A 22516-nucleotide genomic window follows, 5' to 3' on the forward strand; every position below is an offset into this window, starting at 1 on the left:
GTCTGGCCTTCGTGCTGTGTGGGGAGGTTCTGAGGGAGCTGTCTGGGGAAGCGAGCATAGAAGCCAGACTTCTGTGTTTACAAGTGACAGAAGAGCGGTAACAGTAAATATGGCCAACCCGGGGCCTATATTAAGGTAGGGGCCTGGAGCTGCAGCTCCAATAGCCCCTATGTTAATCTGGCCCTGAGGAGGACGAGGTAGCCAACACTGCTTTTTTTCAGAAATTTTAAATGAGGGTACACCCCAAAAGAGTGAGAAAGAGCAAAAATAGAACAATGGCTGGGTAAGGTCGGTATCCATCGCTATTCTGCATAAGGTACGGAAAAGTCCCGTGGGATCCATGCCTGGTTCATTTTAATGAACGTGAGCTTGTCCACATTGTCTCTGGACAGGCGGCTGCGCTTGTCTGTGATAACGCCCCCAGCCATGCTAAATACCCGTTCAGATAATACACTGGCTGCAGGGCACGCCAGCACCTCCAAGGCGTAAAGGGCAAGCTCAGGCCATGTGCCCAATTTGGAGACCCAGAAGTTGAAGGGGGCAGACCCGTCATTCACTACATGTAGGCGTGGGCACACATACTGCTCCACCATGTTGGTGAAATGCTGCCTCCTGCTAAGACGTTCCATATGAGCTGCTGGTGCTGCTGTTTGTTGTGGCGTGCTGACAAAGCTTTTCCACATTTCGGCCATGCTAACCTTCTGCCTTCTGAGGTGCTGGCGGTGCCCTGGTTGCATTGGTGACCTCTTCCTCCTCCTCCTCCTCCTCCTCCTCCTCCTCCTCCTCCCCCTCCTCTGCCTTGTGCTTCCACTGTGGCCCCGCTGTCAGGTGGGAATACCAGCAGCATGGCGTCTACCAGCGTGCGCTTGTACTCGCGCATCTTGCGATCGCGCTCCAGTGAGTGAATTAAGGACGGTACGTTGTCCTTGTAACGGGGATCCAGCAGCGTGGCCACCCAGTAATCAGCACAAGTTAGAATGTGGGAAACTCGGCGGTCGTTGTGGAGACACTGCAGCATGTAATCGCTCATGTGTGCCAGGCAGCCCAGAGGCAACGAAAGGCTGTCCTCTGTGGGAGGTGTATTGTCTGTGTCCTCTGTATCCCCCCAGCCACGCACCAGTGATGGCCATGAGCTGGCCTGGGTGCCACCCTGCTGTGAACATGGTTCCATCTCCTCCTCCATCTCCTCCTCCTCATCCTCCTCATCCTCCAGAACTGTGCCCCTGCTAGACAATTGTGTCCCTGGCGTTTGTGTGTGCAGGAACCCACTCTCGGAGCCCCTTGCGAATGACTGCCCTGAAAGCCTTGGAAATGTTACCTCTTCATCCTCCTCCTCCTCCTCATCCTGTGCCACATCCTCTTCCATCATCGCCCGAACTGTTTTTTCAAGGAGGAATAGAAGTGGGATAGTTAAGCTGACAACGACGTCATCGGCACTGGCCATGTTGGTGGAGTACTCAAAACAGCGCAACAAGGCACACAGGTCTCGCATGGAGGCCCAGTTATTGGTGGTGAAGTGGTGCTGTTCCGCAGATCGACTCACGCATACGTGCTGCAGCTGAAAGTCCACTATGGCCTGCTGCTGCTCGCACAGTCTTTCCAGCATGTGCAAGGTGGAGTTCCACCTTGTGGGCACGTCACATATGAGGCGGTGAGTGGGAAGGCCGAAGTTACGCTGCAGCGCTGACAGGCGAGCAGCAGCAGGGTGAGAACGCCGAAAGTGCGCACAAACGGCCCGCACTTTCTGCAGCAGCTCTGACATATCGGGGTAGTTTTTAAGGAACCTCTGCACCACCAAATACATGCGCCAGGCAAGGGATGTGCGTCAAACCGGCTAGGCCCAGAGCTGCTATGAGATTTCGCCCATTATCACACACCACCAGGCCGGGCTTGAGGCTCGCTGGCAGCAACCACTCATTTGTCTGCTGTTCCATGCTCCTCCACAACTCCTGCGCGGTGTGTGGTTTTTCCCCCAAACAGGCAAGTTTTAAAACTGCCTGCTGTTGTTAACCCCTGGCCATGCTGAAGTTGGTGGTGAAGGTGTTACGCTGACCGGATGAGGAGGCGGTAGAGGATGAGGAGGCGGAGTAGGAGAAGTTAGGAACAGGAGGCAAACTGAAGCGCCCTGCAATCCTCGGTGGTGGAAGGACATGCGCCAAATTGCTATCCGCCTCAGGCCCATCCGACACTGCATTTGCCCAGTGTGCCGTTAGGGAGATATAACGCCCCTGACCGTGCTTACTGGTCCACGTATCGGTAGTTAGTTGGACCTTGCCACAGATGGCGTTGCGCAGTGCACACCTGATTTTTTCCCCCACTTGGTTGTGCAGGGAAGGGATGGCTTGCCTGGAAAAGTAGTGGCGGCTGGGCACGACGTACTGTGGGACAGCCACCGACATAAGGTTTTTAAAACTGTGCGTCTCCACCAGACGGAATGACAGCATTTCAAAGGCCAAGAATTTTGAAATTCTGGCATTCAGGGCCAGGGATCGTGGGTGGGTAGGGGGGTACTTCCTCTTCCTCTCAAGTGTTTGGGAGATGGAAAGCTGAACGCTTCCACGGGACATTGTGGAGATGGTTGGTGAACCAGGTGGTGGTGTTGCTGACAGATCGTCTGTTTGCGGGGTGGCAGGTGCTGGTATCACTACAGATGTGGATGGAGCGGCCGAGACTGCAGCAGAAGAGGAAGCAGGATGAGCCAGAGACGTTTCTTGGTTTTGAAGGTGTCTACTCCACTGCAGCTTGTGCTTTGCACTTAGATGCCTGATCATGAAGGTTGTGCTCAGGTTGAGAAGGTTTATGCCTCGCTTCAGGCTCTGATTGCACAGGGTGCAAACCACTCGTGTCCTGTCATCAGCACATTTTCTAAAGAACTTCCACGCTAGAGAACTCCTTTGAGCTGGCTTTGCTGCGCTCGTTCCCTTGCTGCGTTGGGCAGTAGCAGGCGTAGTGTCTAGGGCATGACCGCTCCGCTTCTGCACCCTGCTCCCTCTTCTGCTGTGCTGGTGGCTCTGTGCAACCTCCGCCTCTTCCTCCAAACTACTCAGATCACCTGCATGACCTTCATTCCATGTGGGGTCGAGGACCTCATCGTCCTCCACATCATCTTCCACCCAGTCTTCACCCCTACCCTCCTTGTCGGTCTCCACAATTCTGAACACCGCAGCAGTTGGCACCTGCGTTTCGTCATCATCTGAGACGTGCTGCGATGGTCCTTGCATGTACTCATCTTGAGAAATAAGTGGTTGGGCATCGCTGCACTCAATCTCTTCCACTTCTGGGGCAGGGCTAGGTGGATGGCCCTGGGAAACCCTGCTGACCCTGCTTGGGGCTCAGACTGCTTGCCTGATTTGCAAGGGGGTGAGGTGAAAGACGGTTGGACATCGGCTGCAGGTGCCAACTCTGACCTTTCTGCAGTAGACTGGGTGGGAGACAATGTGAAGGAATTGGAGGCACTGTCAGCAGCAAACCAATCTACTATTGCCTCTACTTGTTCTGGCCTCATCACTTCTAGAGGCGTATGATGCCCTACCAAATACTGATGCAGGTTCTGTCGCCTACTCACACTTGAGGAAGGTGTTTCACTTGTGCGTGTAGCTGGCACAGATCGACCACGTCCTCTCCTTGCAACAGGAGCTCTACCAGCAGCACCACGACCCAGGCCATGGAACCTATTTGATGGTCTCCTCATATTTCTGTAATTTATGATCTTGCCCTAGAAAGGTGTTTATTGAATAGCGGAACAAAACAACAACAGTATCGCACGGGTGTATCTCACAGTCAAATATGCAAACTATGCCGCAATTTAATGTTTTTTACCCCCAAAAGGGTGTATATTGAATAGCGGAATAGAAAAAAGGATAAACGGTGTATCTCACACGTACAAACACAGACTATGCCCCGATTAAAATTTTTTGTACCCTAAAGGGAGGATGAGGAAGAGGAGTAGGAGGAGTTGGGAACAGGAGGCAAACTGAAGCGCCCTGCAATCCTTGGCGGTGGAAGGAGATGCGCCAAACAAATTTAAAAGGTGTATCTCACACGTACCGATACAGACTATGCCGTAATTTAATTTTTTACACTCCAAAAGGGTTTATATTGAATAGCGGAATAGGAAAATTTTTATAATACGGTGTATCTCACACGTACAAACACAGACTAGGCCCCGATTACAATTTTTTGTACCCTAAAGGCAGGATGAGGAAGAGGAGTAGGAGGAGTTGGGAACAGGAGGCAAACTGAAGCGCCCTGCAATCCTCGGCGGTAGAAGGAGATGCGCCAAACAAATTTAAAAAAGTGTATCTCACATGTACCGATACAGACTATCCCGCAATTTAATTTTTTACACTCAAACAGGGTGTATATTGAAAAGCGGAAAAGGACAAATTTTACAAAACGGTGTATCTCACACGTACAAACACAAACTAGGCCCCGATTACAATTTTTTGTACCCTAAAGGCAGGATGAGGAAGAGGAGTAGGAGGAGTTGGGAACAGGAGGCAAACTGAAGCGCCCTGCAATCCTCGGCGGTAGAAGGAGATGCGCCAAACAAATTTAAAAAGGTGTATCTCACATGTACCGATACAGACTATCCCGCAATTTAATTTTTTACACTCAAACAGGGTGTATATTGAATAGCGGAATAGGACAAATTTTACAAAACGGTGTATCTCACACGTACAAACACAAACTAGGCCCAGATTACAATTTTTTGTACCCTAAAGGCAGGATGAGGAAGAGGAGGAGTTCGGAACAGGCAGGAGGCAGACTGAAGCACCCTCAAATCCTCGGCAGTATGAGATGCGCCCCAAAAATTGGAAAGGTGTATCTCATACGTATCGACACAGACTATCCCGCAATTTAATTGTTTTTACCCAAAGGTGTAGATTGAATAGCGGAATAGAAAAAATGATATCAAAAGGTGTATGTATCTCACACATACCGACACAGACTATCCCGCAATTTAATTGTTTTTACCCAAAGGTGTAGATTAAATAGTGGAATAGAAAATATTATCAAAAAAAAGGTGTATGTATCTCACACCTACAGAACCAGACTAGGCCCCAATTACTATTTTTTGTACCCCCCCCAAAGGCAGGATGAGGAGTAGGAGGAGTTCGGAACAGGCAGCACCCTCAAATCCTCAGAAGTATGAGATGCACCCCAAAAATTGGAAAGGTGTATCTCACACGTACCAACACAGACTATCCCGCAATTTAATTGTTTATACCCAAAGGTTTTTATTGAATAGCGGAATAGAAAATATTATCAAAAAAAGGTGTATGTATCTCACACGTACAGAACCAGACTAGGCCCCAATTACTATTTTTTGTACCCCCAAAGGCAGGATGAGGAGTAGGAGGAGTTTGGAACAGGCAGCACCCTCAAATCCTTGGAAGTATGAGATGCACCCCAAAAATTGAAAAGGTGTATCTCACACGTACCAACGCAGACTATCCCGCAATTTAATTGTTTATACCAAAAGGTTTTTATTGAATAGCGGAATAGAAAATATTATCAAAAAAAAGGTGTATGTATCTCACACGTACAGAACCAGACTAGGCCCCAATTACTATTTTTTGTACCCCTAAAGGCAGGATGAGGAGTAGGAGGAGTTCGGAACAGGCAGCACCCTCAAATGTTCGGAAGTATGAGATGCACCCCAAAAATTGGAAAGGTGTATCTCACACGTACCAACACAGACTATCCCGCAATTTAATTGTTTATACCCAAAGGTTTTTATTGAATAGCGGAATAGAAAATATTATCAAAAAAAGGTGTATGTATCTCTCACGTACAGAACCAGACTAGGCCCCAATTACAATTTTTTGTACCCCTAAAGGCAGGATGAGGAGTAGGAGGAGTTCGGAACAGGCAGCACCCTCAAATCTTCAGAAGTATGAGATGCACCCCAAAAATTGGAAAGGTGTATCTCACACGTACCAACACAGACTATCCCGCAATTTAATTGTTTATACCCAAAGGTTTTTATTGAATAGCGGAATAGAAAATATTATCAAAAAAAGGTGTATGTATCTCACACGTACAGAACCAGACTAGGCCCCAATTACTATTTTTTGTACTCCCAAAGGCAGGATGAGGAGTAGGAGGAGTTCGGAACAGGCAGCACCCTCTAATCTTCAAAAGTATGAGATGCACCCCAAAAATTGGAAAGGTGTATCTCACACGTACCAACACAGACTATCCCGCAATTTAATTGTTTATACCCAAAGGTTTTTATTGAATAGCGGAATAGAAAATATTATCAGAAAAAGGTGTATGTATCTCACACGTACAGAACCAGACTAGGCCCCAATTACTATTTTTTGTACCCCCAAAGGCAGAATGAGGAGTAGGAGGAGTTCGGAACAGGCAGCACCCTCAAATCTTCAGAAGTATGAGATGCACCCCAAAAATTGGAAAGGTGTATCTCACACGTACCAACACAAACTATCCCGCAATTTAATTGTTTATACCCAAAGGTTTTTATTGAATAGCGGAATAGAAAATATTATCAGAAAAAGGTGTATGTATCTCACACGTACAGAACCAGACTAGGCCCCAATTACTATTTTTTGTACCCCCAAAGGCAGGATGAGGAGTAGGAGGAGTTCAGGAACAGGCGGCACCCTCAAATCTTCAGAAGTATGAGATGCACCCCAAAAATTGGAAAGGTGTATCTCACACGTACCAACACAGACTATCCCGCAATTTAATTGTTTATACCCAAAGGTTTTTATTGAATAGCGGAATAGAAAATATGATATAAAATTGGTGTGATTTATCAATAGCACATGTGAACAGCAGTGTCTTATATCAGTCAGCTCTGCTGCAGGCTATGGAGGGAAGAAAAAAAAAATACCCCTTTTAAGTTTGTAATTTTTAACTAGATTAGTACAGACTATGCCACAATTTATTACACCCAAGGGTGTATATTGAATAGTGGAATAGAAAAAAGTGTATAATTTTTGAAATCACTCAATAATAGCACATGTGAACACAGCAGTGTATTATCACAGTCAGCACAGCAGCACTGAAGGAAAAACGCTGCACACAGTGACTGATAGAAAAAGACTTTTCTCCCTCCTCCTCAGTGGGCAAAAAATATTGTGTTCACTGCACCCCACACACAGCAAAATCGATGTGGACCACTGACACCTGCCTATCTCCAGCCTCTCCCTAAAAGGATTGATAAGATCGGTCACTGCAACCCCCCCCCCCCACACAGCAAAATCGATTGTAGAACACTGACCCTAAAAATCAGCAGCCTCGCCCTAAAATGCCCTACAACTCACCCTGCCTAAAACACTCCGACCTGTCCCTCAATTCTATCCGGACACAAATGATTTTTGCCTGTCTGTCCCTAATCAGCAGCCAGCACGATGTGTGCTCTGTCCCTGAACTACACAGCATAATGACGCAGCGGCGCTGGCTCGAACTCATAAAGACTTGGTCACATGCTTCAGATGGCCAATCACAGCTACTAATACATTTGTAGGCATGGCTGGGATGGCTTAAGGCACACCAGTTAAACGCTTGTTGATTGGCTGTTGAAAGCCCGCCATGAAAAGCGCGCCAATGCATACAAAACCCGGAAATAAAATGACCGAACACGGATTTTTACCCGAATATACAGTAAAGTTTTCGGGTCCGTGTTCGGGTAACAAAAATCCAATTATTCGGTACGAACACGAATAATACAGTCCGCGTTCGCTCAACCCTAAAGACGGGTCATGATATGTGTTATAATATAACTAATGCACTAGTCCTTAAAGGAGTTGTAAAGACAGAATGTTTTTTATCCTAATGCTATCTAAAGCATTCTATTTGTTCGGTCTCTAATACAGGTGATTAATGCAGAATTGAGGAAATTTAAAATTTGGTTTGATAGAAATAATTTATTATTAAACCAGAACTAAACAAGGGTAATTCCTTTAGGCAACTGCAGAATTAACACACAAATAGATATTCAGATGGAAGGGGTAAATATTGAAAGAGTTATCTAAAGTTTTTTCTACCCCTGTAAACTGACCACGGTTTATCATGGCTGCTACAATAGCTTGTTCATTTTCAGGCAATCCCCCTCTCTTCCATAATGCTAAGTCTCCACTGTATATGCTTTATTTAAAAATATGCCACTCTATACCTTATTTCCTAGAGCCACTTGATGCTCACGTGACTGGCCGCCTCTCTCCACCTCTCCTCCTGACTGTTGTCAGCAGATGATTCTCGACCCCCTCACTGTAGCTATCAGATCAAGAGAGTAGAGAGGTGGCCAGTAAGGTGAGCGCTGATCGGCACTAGGAAAAGGTATATAGACTGGCATTTTTTTAAATAAAGCACATACAGTGGAGACATAGCATTATGTAAGACAGGGAAGTGCCTGAAAATTAACAAGCGGGTTTACAACCACTTTAAATTAAATTTCTCAGTGATAATAGATGATCAAATCTGTTGGAAATCACATATTAAGCATGTGCAGTCCAAAGTGTCCAAAAGCATACAGTAGCAGTTTCAAACAAAGTAAGACATGTTCTGGATTATAAATCACTTTGTATTATATATTGTTCAATAGTTCTTCCATATCCTAAATATTGTGCAGAGGTTTGGTGCAATTACAGACTGCATAAATAATAGTTAAAGCAAAAACAATCATCAGGAAATATAGCAAAAGTATTAGGCCTCATGCACACGGAGCGTCAGAAAAAAACGAGCTGCAGAGCCACTTCTAACGCCAGGAAAAAGAATCTGTAAAAACGTGCTTTTAGTAGCTTTTTCCATTTGCGTTATTGCACGTTTGGCCACGTCACTTTTGACAGTGTTTTTTCTGCCTCCATTCAAAATCAAAGGTTCCCTATGGGAGCCTATTGATTTGAATGGAAGGTGCATCGCAAGTCGGATCATGATGATCCGACTTGCAGTGCGACTTTCGCTCTGAGAATCTTGAGGGGGAACTCCACGCCAAAATGGTAAAAAAAAAACCGCGTGGGGTTCCCCCCAGGTTCCAAACCAGACCCTTGAGTCTGGTGTGGATTTAGAGGGGAGCCCCAGACCAGAAAAAAAACTGTGTGGGGTTCCCCCCAAATCAATACCAGACCCTTATCCGAGCATGCAGCCCGGTAGGGCAGGAAGGGGGAGGGGACGAGCGAGCGGCCCCATCCCCCTGGACCATACCAGGCCACATGCCCTCAACATGGGGGGTGTTGGTGCTTTGGGGCAGGGGGAGCTCTGCACCCCCCACCCCAAAGCACCTTGCCCCCATGTTGATGAGGACAAGGGCCTCATCCCCACAACCCTGGCCGGTGGTTGTGGGGGTCTGTGGGCAGGGTATCGGTATCTGGAAGCCCCCTTTAACAAGGGGGGCCCCCCAGATCCCAGACCCCCTCCCTATGTGAATGGGTAGGGGTACATTGTACCCCTACCCATAAAAGGCAGTGCATGTAAATAACGACAGGAGACGTTTTGAAAAGTTTATTAAAAATCTTCATCCGTGACATCAAGGGGTGGGGTCTCCCGATGACATCACCAGGATGCCACGCCCACAATGGCTATATAACAAGCTGCAGAGACCGGAGACCTGCATAATCACCGGAGACATCGTCGGAGGAGCAAAAGAGCAATAATCATGTTGTTTAATCAGCATCTCGATATGCCACACTTGTGAGGTGGATGGATTATGATGGCTAAGGAGAAGTGCTCACTTACACAGATTTAGAGAGATTTGTGAACAATATTTGAGAAAAATAGGCCTTTTGTGTACATAGAAAAAGTCTTAGATTTTTGAGTTCAGCTCATAAGAAATGGGGGCAAAAACTAAAGTGTTGTGTTTTATAATTTTGTTCAGTGTAGTTGTTTTGTGATTGTCTACTACTGAATAATTACTACTTTTATTTTTACATGTTTGAAATAAACTAAAACCAACTAACTAAAAAGGCCAGCATATGCAGTGTCTGCTAATCAAAGTATGCACAATATGCATTTGAAACAGCATGACCACACTTTTTTTTTTTTTTGCCAAAAATATTATCCTAGGAGAACTGTGTAATTTCTTTGCCCCCCCCCAAATATACTGGGGCATGGTTAAAAAGGAGGAGATCCTGAAGTGGTGAAGTGGCAAGACTGGGAGGTTGCAGACCATATTGTGAACCTGTATGAGATCAGAAAGAAGGGCTGAAAGAGTCAGCTGAAAAGCAATAGAAGCCATTCAGATTCTCCATTTCATAATTCCACTGCATTATGGTAGAACAGGAGGAATCCAATAGGGTTCTATGGGCAATGAGAATTGCTCTCCCTTCATACTCTTTTTATTCCTGAGGCCCTATGGGTAACAATTGTGCCTACTAATCCTTCTGAAGGAACTAATGTTTGTAACACTCTTATTTTTTCTAGCTGGAGAAACAGCCTGATGTGGAAAGAGTAGACATTTCACCTGGATACATTGAAATATACTTGCTTTCGGTAAGCAGGGATAAAACATGGACAAATGGGCGTGTAGTACACTGATGTTCTGCATTTTTAAAATTCTTTTTATTGCCAAACATTTTAGCAAAAACATGCCTGTGCCTTCAGTGGTATAACATGAAATGTAGAACGATTTCTTCTGTATGGAGTTATCCATTCTCAGTAGAATCATTGCTCCATACTAAAATTGCAAATGGAATGAAACATTCCAAAATAAAACCATGGGGGCTTTAATAGCTTTGTACTTAAGGCAATAGCACAATAATATTCATAAATCTACTTCTATTTAGACTACCATAATTATAAAGAGATCCGGTCTAGTTGATCATAAATATTTCCACAATGTAAATAATTAAAAACATATAAGGGTTCTGCAACAATATAAATACTGGATGCTTGTATATTCCCATTGTTGTATTCCAACGCGTTTCACAGTGAAAAAACTGCTTCCTTTAGAACATCAGTGGAGCATCTAAAAGGATAGAAAACCTATTATAATGCAAAGTAATCTCAACAAATTACATGAGCATAAAGATTTTACATATAAAAAGGTCTATTCCATAAAAAATATGAACTACTACAGCAGATTATTATGCTGGGCATGTATGAACCCTACATTACTCCATACAACTCTGGCTACCATAACAAAAAACTGACTTGGATACTTTGAGTCACTGACAGTAAGGAGCCTGAAGATCAGGAAAATAAGAGTGAAGTCAGAACACTGGATCTACATTTGTCAGTGACTTAGTACTAAAGCATTTCAACTGAAAACCAGAAGAAGGATAGTCCAGCAGTGGCAGCTCCAAAACTGCCTCAATTTACATTTTCTTTCCAGCTTACAACTTCACTGCTATGAAGACTTACACTGTGGGAGTAGTGGGTTTTGCCCACACTCCCAGTGACTGCAGCATGTGTGTGCCACTTCCACTGGCACCGTAACACCCCCCCCCCAATGTATTCGCGGTTCTGCTGTCCCACCTGTAAGCTTGAGACTAGCATGGCGGGTGTAGCTGGGTTGAGCAGAGGGAGCTCAGTGAAAATCTACTTGCTGATCCTCCCTCTGGCAAATAAACCAGGAAGCAATGCATATTACATCACTTCCTGGTTCAGAGCTGGTATTCCCGAGAACCACTGGTTTGGGAAGTAGCTATTGAAGCATGATCTGTGCTCCATTAGCTTCAGTGAACCCCTGATGTCTCATTTAAGAGCACCTGTCACTAGGGCTATCCTTTCTGTAATAGCAATAAAGTTATGCGAAAAAAAAATGACATGACATATAACAAAAAAAAAATTTAAAGCCCCTCCATGTATACTCACATATATACTGTACATAAACACATTTGTCAGGTGCAGCTACATAGGAAAACAATGATTGTGCTACACATTATATATCACTGCACATGCCACAGTGAGAACAATAATTCTAGAACCATTATTCTGTAAGTTGATGACCTGAAAGACCTTTTAAAGCGTCCCCTAGGAATATTTTGGATTACTAAAGATTGGCACCATTTTTTGGTTGTGCACAATTTTAAGGCATACCATGTTGGGTATCTTGTTTCGATAACCTTATCCTCATGTGACCAAAAAATGATATTATATTATGTTTGTGTGCACTAGAGTTAATTATATTTATTACTAAAAATACACATTTGATAAACTGCTTCACCAATTATGTGTAACATTAACATTTGGAACTACAAACCTTTAAGGGTCTCTGTTTTCAAAAAATATTGTTTGAGGTTTCAGCTAATATCCAGGCCTACATTTTTTTACAGATTTAGAACTTTTTTTGCTCTCTCCTTTTTGATGTTTTCTCCTCACTTTGTATCCTGTTGATATGACAGGACAGGAAATGAGGAGATCTCTCCACTGCAGACACAGATAGTTAAAAAAAATGCAACAGAAGTTCTAACTTGTCCCCAGGTTGTAAAAAAAAAAAAAAAAAATTTCTTATAATATTTTGTTTTAGGCCCTATTGCTGACAGTTTGCTGCTACTTTATTACTAATCTTTATGTATTCTTCTTCCGCAGCTTAATCATGAAACTCATAGTTTTGCTTTTGCTACAAAGAAAGAAACACATGTGAGCAATCTGCACCCTGCAAACATCATAGTGTATGACTACTACAGCCCAGGTGCGTGGAACTATGAAGTGATATCATCTGATGTGCTATCTAAATATCAATGATTTTTATAGGAACATTTTGCGATCTATTGTGAGCTTACCATGTAATTACAGAAACCCTATATTTATATTAATAAACTCTGATAAGCTACTTTTTTTTAGCAGTTGAAGTTATTGTGAACTGGGAATATTAAGATGTAGCATCCTCTAGTGTGTACTACTAAAAGTGAGAGCAGGAAAACATTTTTCTGACCAGGGAAAAAACTAAATCACTAAATCTGGGTCAGGGATACTAGAGGGAAGGGCTAGATGACTCATCCTGGCAGCTCTCTGGTGCCTCCCTCTGGTATCCTGGAAATTTGAGAATTTTCTAGAAATAGTGGGCAGTGGTGAGAAGGAGCCTTGAATATTTAGGGGCCTTTAACCCCAGGTTGGGGGCCTGGCAGGGAGCTAAAGAAGCCTTTAAATAGACATGGGCCATGACAGCAAGTGGAAGATGGAGAAGCAGTGCTGGGGAGAGGCTGTCGGTGGCCCTTGAGAGACCCCTGCCGGAGAGGGGGTTTACCTCAGGCTGGGAGCTTAGGAAAGCTGGCCTGGAAGGATCCTAACACAGGAGGCAGTAGAAGGATTCATGCCGGAGAGGCAGTGGGAAGGAGCAAGCAGAGACAGTGAGTAGATCAGCACGGTGCAGGGAAAAGACAAGGGGAAAGACTGCCAGCTGTAGCAGTGCTTTCTTGAAGATCACATTGTGCAAACTCTTAATCTTAGGGCTCTTTCACACAGGCGTTCAGTTTTTTTTGCCCGATCAGGTCCTTTTTAATTTTTTTGAAATGGACACGGATGACACTTGTGTCATCCGGTCTGTCTGTCCGTTTTTCATCCCATCTGTTTGCGGACGAAAAACGGACATAATATATCTCTATGTAAATACGGATGTCAGCGAATGACACCACTGACATCCGTTTTTGCGTCCGTTCCGTTTTTTTGAACGGAAGAAAAAAAAGGTTTCTTTTCCGTTCCAAAAAACTGAACTAAACGGAAAGGACGAAAAATGGATATCAGCGGATGATCATCCGCTGACATCCGTATTTACATAGAGATACATTATGTCCGTTTTTCATCCGCAAACGGATGGGATGAAAAACGGACATACAGAACGGCCCGTGTGAAAGAGCCCTAACTTTGCCCTGAGAGGTCTCTGTGTGTGTGCCAGTTGGGCAGTACTGGGGCAAACAGTCAGTCGAGAGAACAGGGGGGGGGGGGGAGATCATGCAGAAGGCCTAGCATTCTGCAGGCAAGTGAAGCTGGGATCAGTGGCCACAGGAATGCAGAAGGAGAGATGTTATGCTGTTGACCTTATCTGTGCTATTTTGTCAAGGGGCTGCGAGTTTCTGCCTGTAATGGGACTTTACTGAACTAGCAATATACTGTTAGTTCCATCAGGAGTACGCAGCAGGTGCTGTACATAGGAAACCAAGTTTGTGCAGGTGGAAGGAAGAAGAGGACTTTTTGTAAATAGGGTGGAAGTTTTCTCTGGTGGAAGGGTGGAAGTGTTTTGGACTTTTTCAAGTTGGTCATCCCATAATTCCCTACCCCATCCATGTATCATCCCCTAATAAAAAAACAAGCTATTGACTGTTTTCTGAGTTATACCTGATCCTGCACTTCTGGGTAGCGGGCCCGAGTGTGTGGTAGCTGATCACTGGGTCTGCCGGCACCCGACGATCATTCTGCACACAGGCAGAATGGTGATCTACCTATCTAAACAAGGCAGATTGCTGTTCTGTCAGTAAAGAAGGCCTGGATCCTGTGTTCCTGCAAAGCAGGAACATGGATCTATGTCTTCCGCTAGTAAAAGCACCTCCCCCACACTGATTACTGTATTAGAGTGACTGGTCCCCAAAAAAATGTCAGTTAGTGTCCAATTTGTCCAGCACAATATAGCAGTCCCACTAGAGGTTGCTGATCACCGCCATTACTAGTAAAAAATAAATAAATAAAAATTACATAAATATATCCCACAGCTTGTAGACGCTATAACTTTTGCGCAAACCAATCAATATACGCGTATTGGGATTTTTTTTTTTACCAAAAATATGTAGCAGAATATATATTGGCCAAAATTGATAAATAAATTCAGTTTTTTACATTTTTTTCTTATTAGATGTTTCTTATTAGATGTTTTATAGCAGAAATTAAAAAGAATGTTTTTTTTTTTCAAAATTGCCAGTCTTTTTTTGTTTATAACTCAAAAAACAAAAACCGCAGAGGTGATCAAATACCACCAAGAGAAATCTGTATTGTAGTAAATGTATTTGGGTACAGCATTCCATGACCAGAAAATTGTCAGTTAAAGAAACGCAGTGTCGTATGGCAAAAATTGGCCTGGTCAGGAAGAGGGGTAAATCTTCCGGAGCTGATGTGGTTAAATGAGTTAGAAAAAGGAAACACTGAGGCTGGTTTCCCTAAAATTGGATAGCGCAAAATCTGGTGCAACTCTACATGAAAACCAATCACCTTCCAGTTTTTTTTGTCAAAGAATAATTGAACAAGCTGAAGTTAAAAGCTAATTGGTTTTCATGCACAGCTGCACCAGATTTTGCACTCTCAAGTTCACAGGCCTCTGTATGAATGTTTGACGCTAGGTTCACACTAGTGCAGCTGTGGCACGATCTGATTTCCTGTGTGAATTTGTGGTGCGTTTTTGATACTGTTGTCATGTTTCATGTTTTTTTTTGTAAGAGGAGAATGCTGGATTTCATACAAAAAACTCTGTCAAAAACGCACTAAAAATGCATGTACATGCAGTTCGAGTTTCATATGCATTTCTAGTGAGTTTCCATTCAGGTCTATGTGGCTAAAATCATGCTGCAGCTGCACCAAAGTAGAACCTGTACCTTTTTCAAAAAACTGCACTGCATTGCTGTTAACGGGCACCATTGAAAATAATGTGATTTCCATTCTCGTATGATTCTGTGCATCTGAAATAGTACAAGTGTAAACCAGGTCTTAGAGGCAAAAAATATTATAGAATGAGCACTGAGCCCAATATGGAAGCACCCTGTAAATGTTTATTTATAAAATGTAGATTTGCTCAAATAATAAAACCTCTCTACACAGGGTCTGTTAGACATGTATAAATAAACTTGATTTAAAATGAATACTCTTTTAAAAGTGCTGAGTAGATAAGATATAAAAATACTATCAAGAGATAGCTGGTACCCATTTTCACACGGTATTATATTTTTTTTGGGGGGGGTCTTTATGACTTTGTGACCCTGGCAAAATCTGCTTAGGAAAAAGTATATCAAGAAGCTCCAAACACTCCCACCCTTTATCCTTCATAGAATCAGTGCAGGATTCATAGGGGGGCAAAAGGGAGAGGCCCCCCTGCCAGAGTGAGATTTCCTTTATTAAAAAAAAAAAAAAAAGATAATTATACAATTAGATTTATAATTAAAAACAATTACCAGAGTATGTGGGTGTCGGGATACGGAGCAGTTAAGCTTAACTTCAAAGGCAAAGAAAGGGATGAGGACTTCTGGGAGATGTTTTACATTTAAACTTCTCATATCATTTTACTATTCAAGATGTTTGTTTTAACATGACTGTGTGATGGAATTTATTGCCTAGTTTAAAGACAAGTGAGTGGGACAATGGAAAAGTTAGAAAAATGTTGGAAAGTGCCAGGCAAGAGCCCTGACACCATAGAGTGGAAGTGAAGTTAATGATGAACAGCATTGATTTATTATAGTAAAGAATATGAGAGAGAAGCTCACTCTATGGCTTGACTCTGATTTAATCAAGGGGCAAATCCGCCACCTTGAATAAAACTTTAACACATTTTAAATTTGGTTAAATTCAGGACAGGCGTTGGATTTATCAATCATTTCAGTTACCATTTTTATTTGTCATATAATTCAATTTCTATATTGAACGGCCCTCCATCTTGAAGTGCCCTGGGCCCCCCAAGGTCTAAATCTGGCACTGCATAGAATAAACCTGCTTACTTAAAAAGCATTAAAGATTTGTTGCTTATTCTGTTTATTCTAATGCAGCAATAATCATATACTGTATATAAGGATGATAAACCAGTTGTCTTTTTTTCCACAGAGGTCATTGCTTATGTTGAATATAAAGCCCCTTGCAGTTCAGGTAAGGAATGTACAGTGTCACCATATTAATTGGTGTAGCTTTTCTCTTTTTTTTTATATTCCTCTTATCTCCTGCTTAAGATTCAACACTGTAAGGTGTTTAAAAATGTATTAAACTCAAAACCAAAATGTAATATATTGCAGATTACCTATACAGCTGGTGGCTGCATTCCTTTTCTTTTTTTGTTCACACTTTCTGCTTTAAGGCTCGTACACACTATTAGAATGATTTAATTTTCGTCCAAAGAACTTTCATATGATTTTCGTATAGTGTGTTCACAACTTTCTACAGAAGATTCTGAATTTTCATACGAAACTTCTCGAAGGGTCAAACACCAAAGTTTTTCACGTACGGAAAAAAACAAAAATTTTTGTTCAATGTGTACCGTTTTCATACGATTTTTGTACAAGAAAAATCAGAAAAGAAAGACTGCGCATGATCCGAAACCATAAACAACAAAAAAAAAGCCTTTGTCGTAGGAGAATGTTTGAATTTTCGTTCATTTGTTCCGATTTGCTGTGAAACAACGAGGAAAATCGGATGATCGTTCGCCCGATTTTCTTATAGTGTGTACCCCACTTTAGGGTGTCTCCACATCATTGGAGGAGTAACAGACACTTTTGGACAGCAGCATTGTCAATCTGGGGAAAGGGTAGTTGTAGATGCACTAACAGATTTAAATTGACTCCAGCTCACAATTTTTAGGCAGTTACAGCAACAGTTTTTTTTTTTTTTTCTTTTGGGATAATGGTCTTGCATAAAGGAATAAACGCTGACCATTGTAAGCACCCCATCCATGTTAAATGGTTTGTTTCAACCCTCTAAATGCCACATTCGCTGTACAGATTGGTCATTTAACCACTTAAGCCCCGGAAGATTTTACCCCCTTCCTGACGAGGGTTTTTTTTGCGATTTTTTACTGCGTGAATTTAACGGACAATTGCGCGGTCGTGCGACGCTGTACCTAAACGAATTTCACGTCCTTTTTTTTCCCACAAACAGAGCTTTCTTTTGGTGGTATTTGATCACCTGTGCGATTTTTTGATCATGCGCTATAAACAAAAAAGAGCGTAAATTTTGCAAAAATAACAATATTTTTCACTTTTTTTTTATATGAAATTCCCCCCCAAAAAAATGTAAAAATCAAAATTTTTTAACATTTTCGGCCAATTTGTTTTATGCTACATATGTTTGGTAAAAAAAAAAATCGCAAAAAGCGTATTTTAATTGGTTTGTGCAAAAGTTATCGCGTTTACTAACAAAGGGAAAGATTTTTGTCATTTTTGGTGTTTTTTTTTTAAACGAGTAATGGCGGCGATCTGCGATTTTTTTTGCGGTACTGCGACATTGCGGCGGACAGATCGGACCCTTGACTGACATTTTTGACACTTTTGGGGGTACCAGTGACATTACTGCAGTAATCAGTGCTATACATATGCACTGTTACTGTAAAAATTACACTGGCAGGGAAGGAGTTAACTGTATTCGGTTAAGTGTATCCTAGCGTGTTTCTAACTGTGATGGGACATGTCTCCTATTGTAAAAACAGAGATCAACGGTTCTACATAGTAGAACCGTCTGATCTCCATTTTTACACAGGGGAGAATGACAGGCGGCTTGTTTACATAAGGCGCCCGCCTTTCTCCCGCTCTACCGACGATCGTAGTGTGACCGGCGGACATCGGGTCCGCCGGTCACACGCCCGGACTCCTCTGTGAACGAGCCGAGGCCGCTATTGGCTCAAAACCCGGTGACAGGCTAGCGACGTAGATCTACGTCACTCTGCCTGGCCGGGGCTGACTGCCGCAGTAAATATACTGTGCGCAGTCGGCAAGCGGTTAAAGGAAGTTGAAACATAACAGACTTACTAGATAGATCACCTGGTATAGAAAAAAAAACGAACGGAACAAAACATAAAAATGAAAACTAATGCAGCCAATGCATCTAAGAATTGCTAAGCTGCAATATAATGTTTATTTTTCAGTTTATTACAGCTTAGAGACTCTTGGCAAGGGAGTAGCAATGGCGTAGGGACTGAATTTCAATGACGTTTCTAGGTCTGCTATAAAGACCTTTAAAATAGGTACTATTGCAAGATATACAGCTGATTTCTGGGTATGACAGAATAGGTGTGGATGTGTTTTTGAAGACCAACACACGTTTTTTAGTTCCTCAGCAAGTTGCTGTCTACACCTTGGCTAATGCTTACAAAGCTTCATCATAGCCTTTTATAGGGAACTTCATTGTGTGACTCAACACAAAGCCAGAGTGGTGGGAGGAGGACTAACCCTGGGAATGGCCAATACATCCATGCAATCACCACCAGTAAACACTTTGATTTGATTGCCAGATTCACTTTAACCAGCTCAAGATTTATTTTCTATCATAGATTTTGGCCCTTTTCACAGGGGCGATCCAATCTGCCTGTCAGTTTTTCAGGCGGACCTGATCGGATCCTCCATGCATCCCTATGGGGCAGCGGGTGTCAGCAGTGACATTTTCGCTGACACCCGCTGCTATTTGATTCCGATCCTGTCCATGAAATCCGGACAGATGGAAACCCTATTTTCCATCCGTCTGGAGGATCGGATCGGATGAGAACGGACAGGTGGTCCGTTCTCATCCGATCTCCCCATAGAGGACAGCGGGGATCTGACAGCTTCATCTCTGCACACAGAGCAGAGATGGAGCTGTCATCCACCTGCTTAGCGGCGGATCGATCCCCTGCTGAGCAGAACGGACTCCGTCGGGCGCACCGCCCGTGTGAAAGGGGCCTTTCTCTTTCAGAATAGGAAATGCCGGTCTCAGTCATACTTTACATTACTAAAGACAAAGACTGTGCACTTTGCAATTTTCCCCAGAGCTTAGTGAATGTGGTAATGGTTTGCTGATTTCCATTATTCAAACATGCGCAGCAAAATGCATTTTTTTTTCCCCCCTTGCGCCTGATTGAGTATTTTTTTTACAAAAGGAAGCTTCACCACATTTACTAAGCTCTGGGGAAAATGAGTGCACAGTCTATTTGCCTTTTGTAAATCAACAGTTTTACAGTGGCAAAACGTAGATTTCATCAGTCATTTACCATTGAACCCTGTAGAAAGTTGTCACTGCTCTCAATGCTACTTCATTAGCGCACACATTTGTCACCTGTCCCATTCTCTTAGGAAATCACACAGCTAAGTGCCCTCCCCTAACAGTGACAAACTCAAGTTAAAAGGTTACTCCACTTTTGTGGGGGAAAAAATAGCAAATAAAGAAAAAATAATATAGCATATACAATTGCGACACAAGTCATATTGTAATTGAATGATTATTAAAAAAATATATTTCCTTTTCAGTCTGAAGCTGCTGTAATTTTCTGAAAACACAATGCAATATGGATACCTGGAGTTATTCTGTTCACAGAATGTATACTGACCACACCCCTGATTGTGTGATTGGCTCACCAATTTTCCCAGAAGTCTGCCTAAGATACAAGTCAGATTTCTGGCATCCTCTGCAACAAAAATGTAATTTTTGATGAGATACTCCCAATAGAAACATGTCTCAGCCTGGGTTCACTCTATTGGGAACAGAGACGTCGCATGTGATTCACACAGCATTGCTGTGCAGATCGCATGCAATGTCTGTGCGATGCAAATTCAACCATACAGTTTGTATGTCTGAACTCGCATTGCATTTGCATAAAAATGCTGCAGGATCCTTTTTTTTTCCGCACTGGAATCGGATTGCATGGGTGTTCACACCCATGTGATCTGATTCCTGTCCAAATTCACAGTTCACACTGTGATCTGCGAACTGAACTGGGGGTTTCAATAACCTTGTATTAACACCCGCAGCGGTTCTGAAGAGGGCACTGTGAACTGCCTGCAAGGGAGATGCGATGCTGGAATTGCGCTGGTTTCCGCATCGCAATAGTGTGAACCCAGGCTAAAGGGATGCAGGCCCAGCAGATTTCCTTATAAGTGCTCTGCAGCTGCACAGCTGGTTGAAAATTATGAAACCATTCCCATTAAGGCTCATACACGCTATAAGGAAATCGGGCAAACATTTTTATCCTAGAAACTTTCCTATGATTTTCTTATAGTGTGTACACAACTTTCGACAGCTGATTCCGACTTTTCGTACAAAAATTCCCATAGGGAAAAACTCCAAAATTTTTCTCGTATGGGAACAGAACAAACGATTTTCGTTTAATGTGTACCATTTTTATACGATTTTCGTACAGGAAAAAAACAAAAAAATCAAAACTGCGCATGATCAGAAGCAATAAACAAACAAAAAAAGCCTTTGTCGTACAAGAATTTTTGTACGAATTCCCATTCATCGATTCCGATTTGCTGTGACACAACGAGGAGGGAAATCGGACGATCATTTGCCCGATTTTCTTATAATATGTACCCCACATTAGACTCACTTCGCACAGGGGCACAGAAGGACAAACAATGATTTCTTCAGAATAACAAAAGGTAGGAATCTACAACAAAGGTTGTTATGCACACACAAACAAAAAAAATGTTTCTAGCTTTATTTTAATGAAGGAAATGTGTCAGATGTGTGTATTTGCATGTATTCACGCAAAAATACTGACAGACAACTCGTATTTCTATGTTTGTTTTTTTGTTACTGATCAATATGCAGGGCTTTTTATGCACCTATGTGTACAGGCACATTGAAAACAATGGTCTGCATTTACATCAGTAAAAAAATTCCTGTATGCCTAAAAGCATTGCGTTTTAAGCAGCGGTGTGCAGGAAGCTTAAGGCCCCTTTCACACATACAGTCCGTTCAGTTCAGTCATGTCAAATGTATCAGTTTGTCATCCGTTTGTCATCCGTTTGTCATCCGTTTTTCGTCAGTTGTCATCCGTTTTTCATCAGTTGTTATCCGTTTTTCATCCGTTGTCATCCGTTGACATCCGTTGTCATCCGTTTTTCGTCCGATCCGTTTTTTTGACAGATGCAAAATAGGGCATTCATCCGTTCAAAAAAACGGACATTGACGGAAGCGGATGAAAATGGATGTTAACTGATGATCATTCATTGTCGTCCGTTTTTACATAGAGATACATTGATGTCCGTTTTTCATCCGTCAACGGATGGATGAAAAACGGACAAACGGACAGCATGTGTGAAAGGGGCCTAAGGGTAAACCTTGCTCATTATTGCATGTACAAATGCATTTTCTTTTTTCATTTTGGGTGGCACAATAATGTTTGGTTGAAAAAAAAAGTTGGCTTTAGATAGTCTGTTACTAATATCTAATTTACATTATCCTTGTCACAGGAATTCAACAATCTGAAGAAGCTCACTAATGAGGAAAAAGTATCCATGAAGAACGTAGAGCGATAGAATCTATTACACTTTACATATTGACCTGTACTCTATGTAAATGGGAGAAAAGAAAAATAATTTTAATTGTCTGTAATGTAAACTTTAATAAAGTCATGAACACTCTGCCCAAATTTTGGATTCTGTTTTTCTAGTTCTTTTTTGTCTATACTTTATACTTTCAGTCTTCATTAAAATGTTTGTCCAAGTGAGGAAATGAGGGGGAATCTATCCAGTGGGGTCCAAACAGCAATGAAAACATTTCCTCAATTACAAGAAAATGTTTAATTATCCTTAGTTAAAATTCCATCTGCAGTGGTCTGAATGTTACTCCTCCCCAGCAGAAAAATAAATTGTTAATTTTCACTCATCTTGTTCCCTAATCTCCAGCCAAGACTACTCTACCTCCCCTTGTTCTCCATCTTTAAATTCTCTTCTAT

The 22516-nt window shown here is 42.6% G+C and overlaps 2 protein-coding genes across 5 annotated transcripts in view; both read left to right on the plus strand.

Annotated features, from left to right (window-relative positions):
- Positions 1-16798, plus strand: part of LOC309563586 (alpha-2-macroglobulin-like) — a 156714-nt gene extending 139916 nt beyond the window's left edge. Inside the window, exons 18-20 of the mRNA XM_082268053.1 lie at positions 10390-10458; positions 12499-12601; positions 16705-16798. Coding sequence (XP_082124179.1) covers positions 10390-10458; positions 12499-12601; positions 16705-16775 — 243 coding nt within the window. The 3' untranslated portion in view covers positions 16776-16798. The remainder of the gene's footprint in view (positions 1-10389; positions 10459-12498; positions 12602-16704) is intronic.
- Positions 1-22516, plus strand: part of LOC309563584 (alpha-2-macroglobulin-like protein 1) — a 562516-nt gene that overhangs the window by 304718 nt on the left and 235282 nt on the right. The window lies entirely within an intron of this gene.

Source organism: Pelophylax lessonae, assembly GCF_965119305.1.
Source record: "Pelophylax lessonae genome assembly, chromosome: 9".
In the NCBI taxonomy this organism is placed as follows: domain Eukaryota; kingdom Metazoa; phylum Chordata; class Amphibia; order Anura; family Ranidae; genus Pelophylax; species Pelophylax lessonae.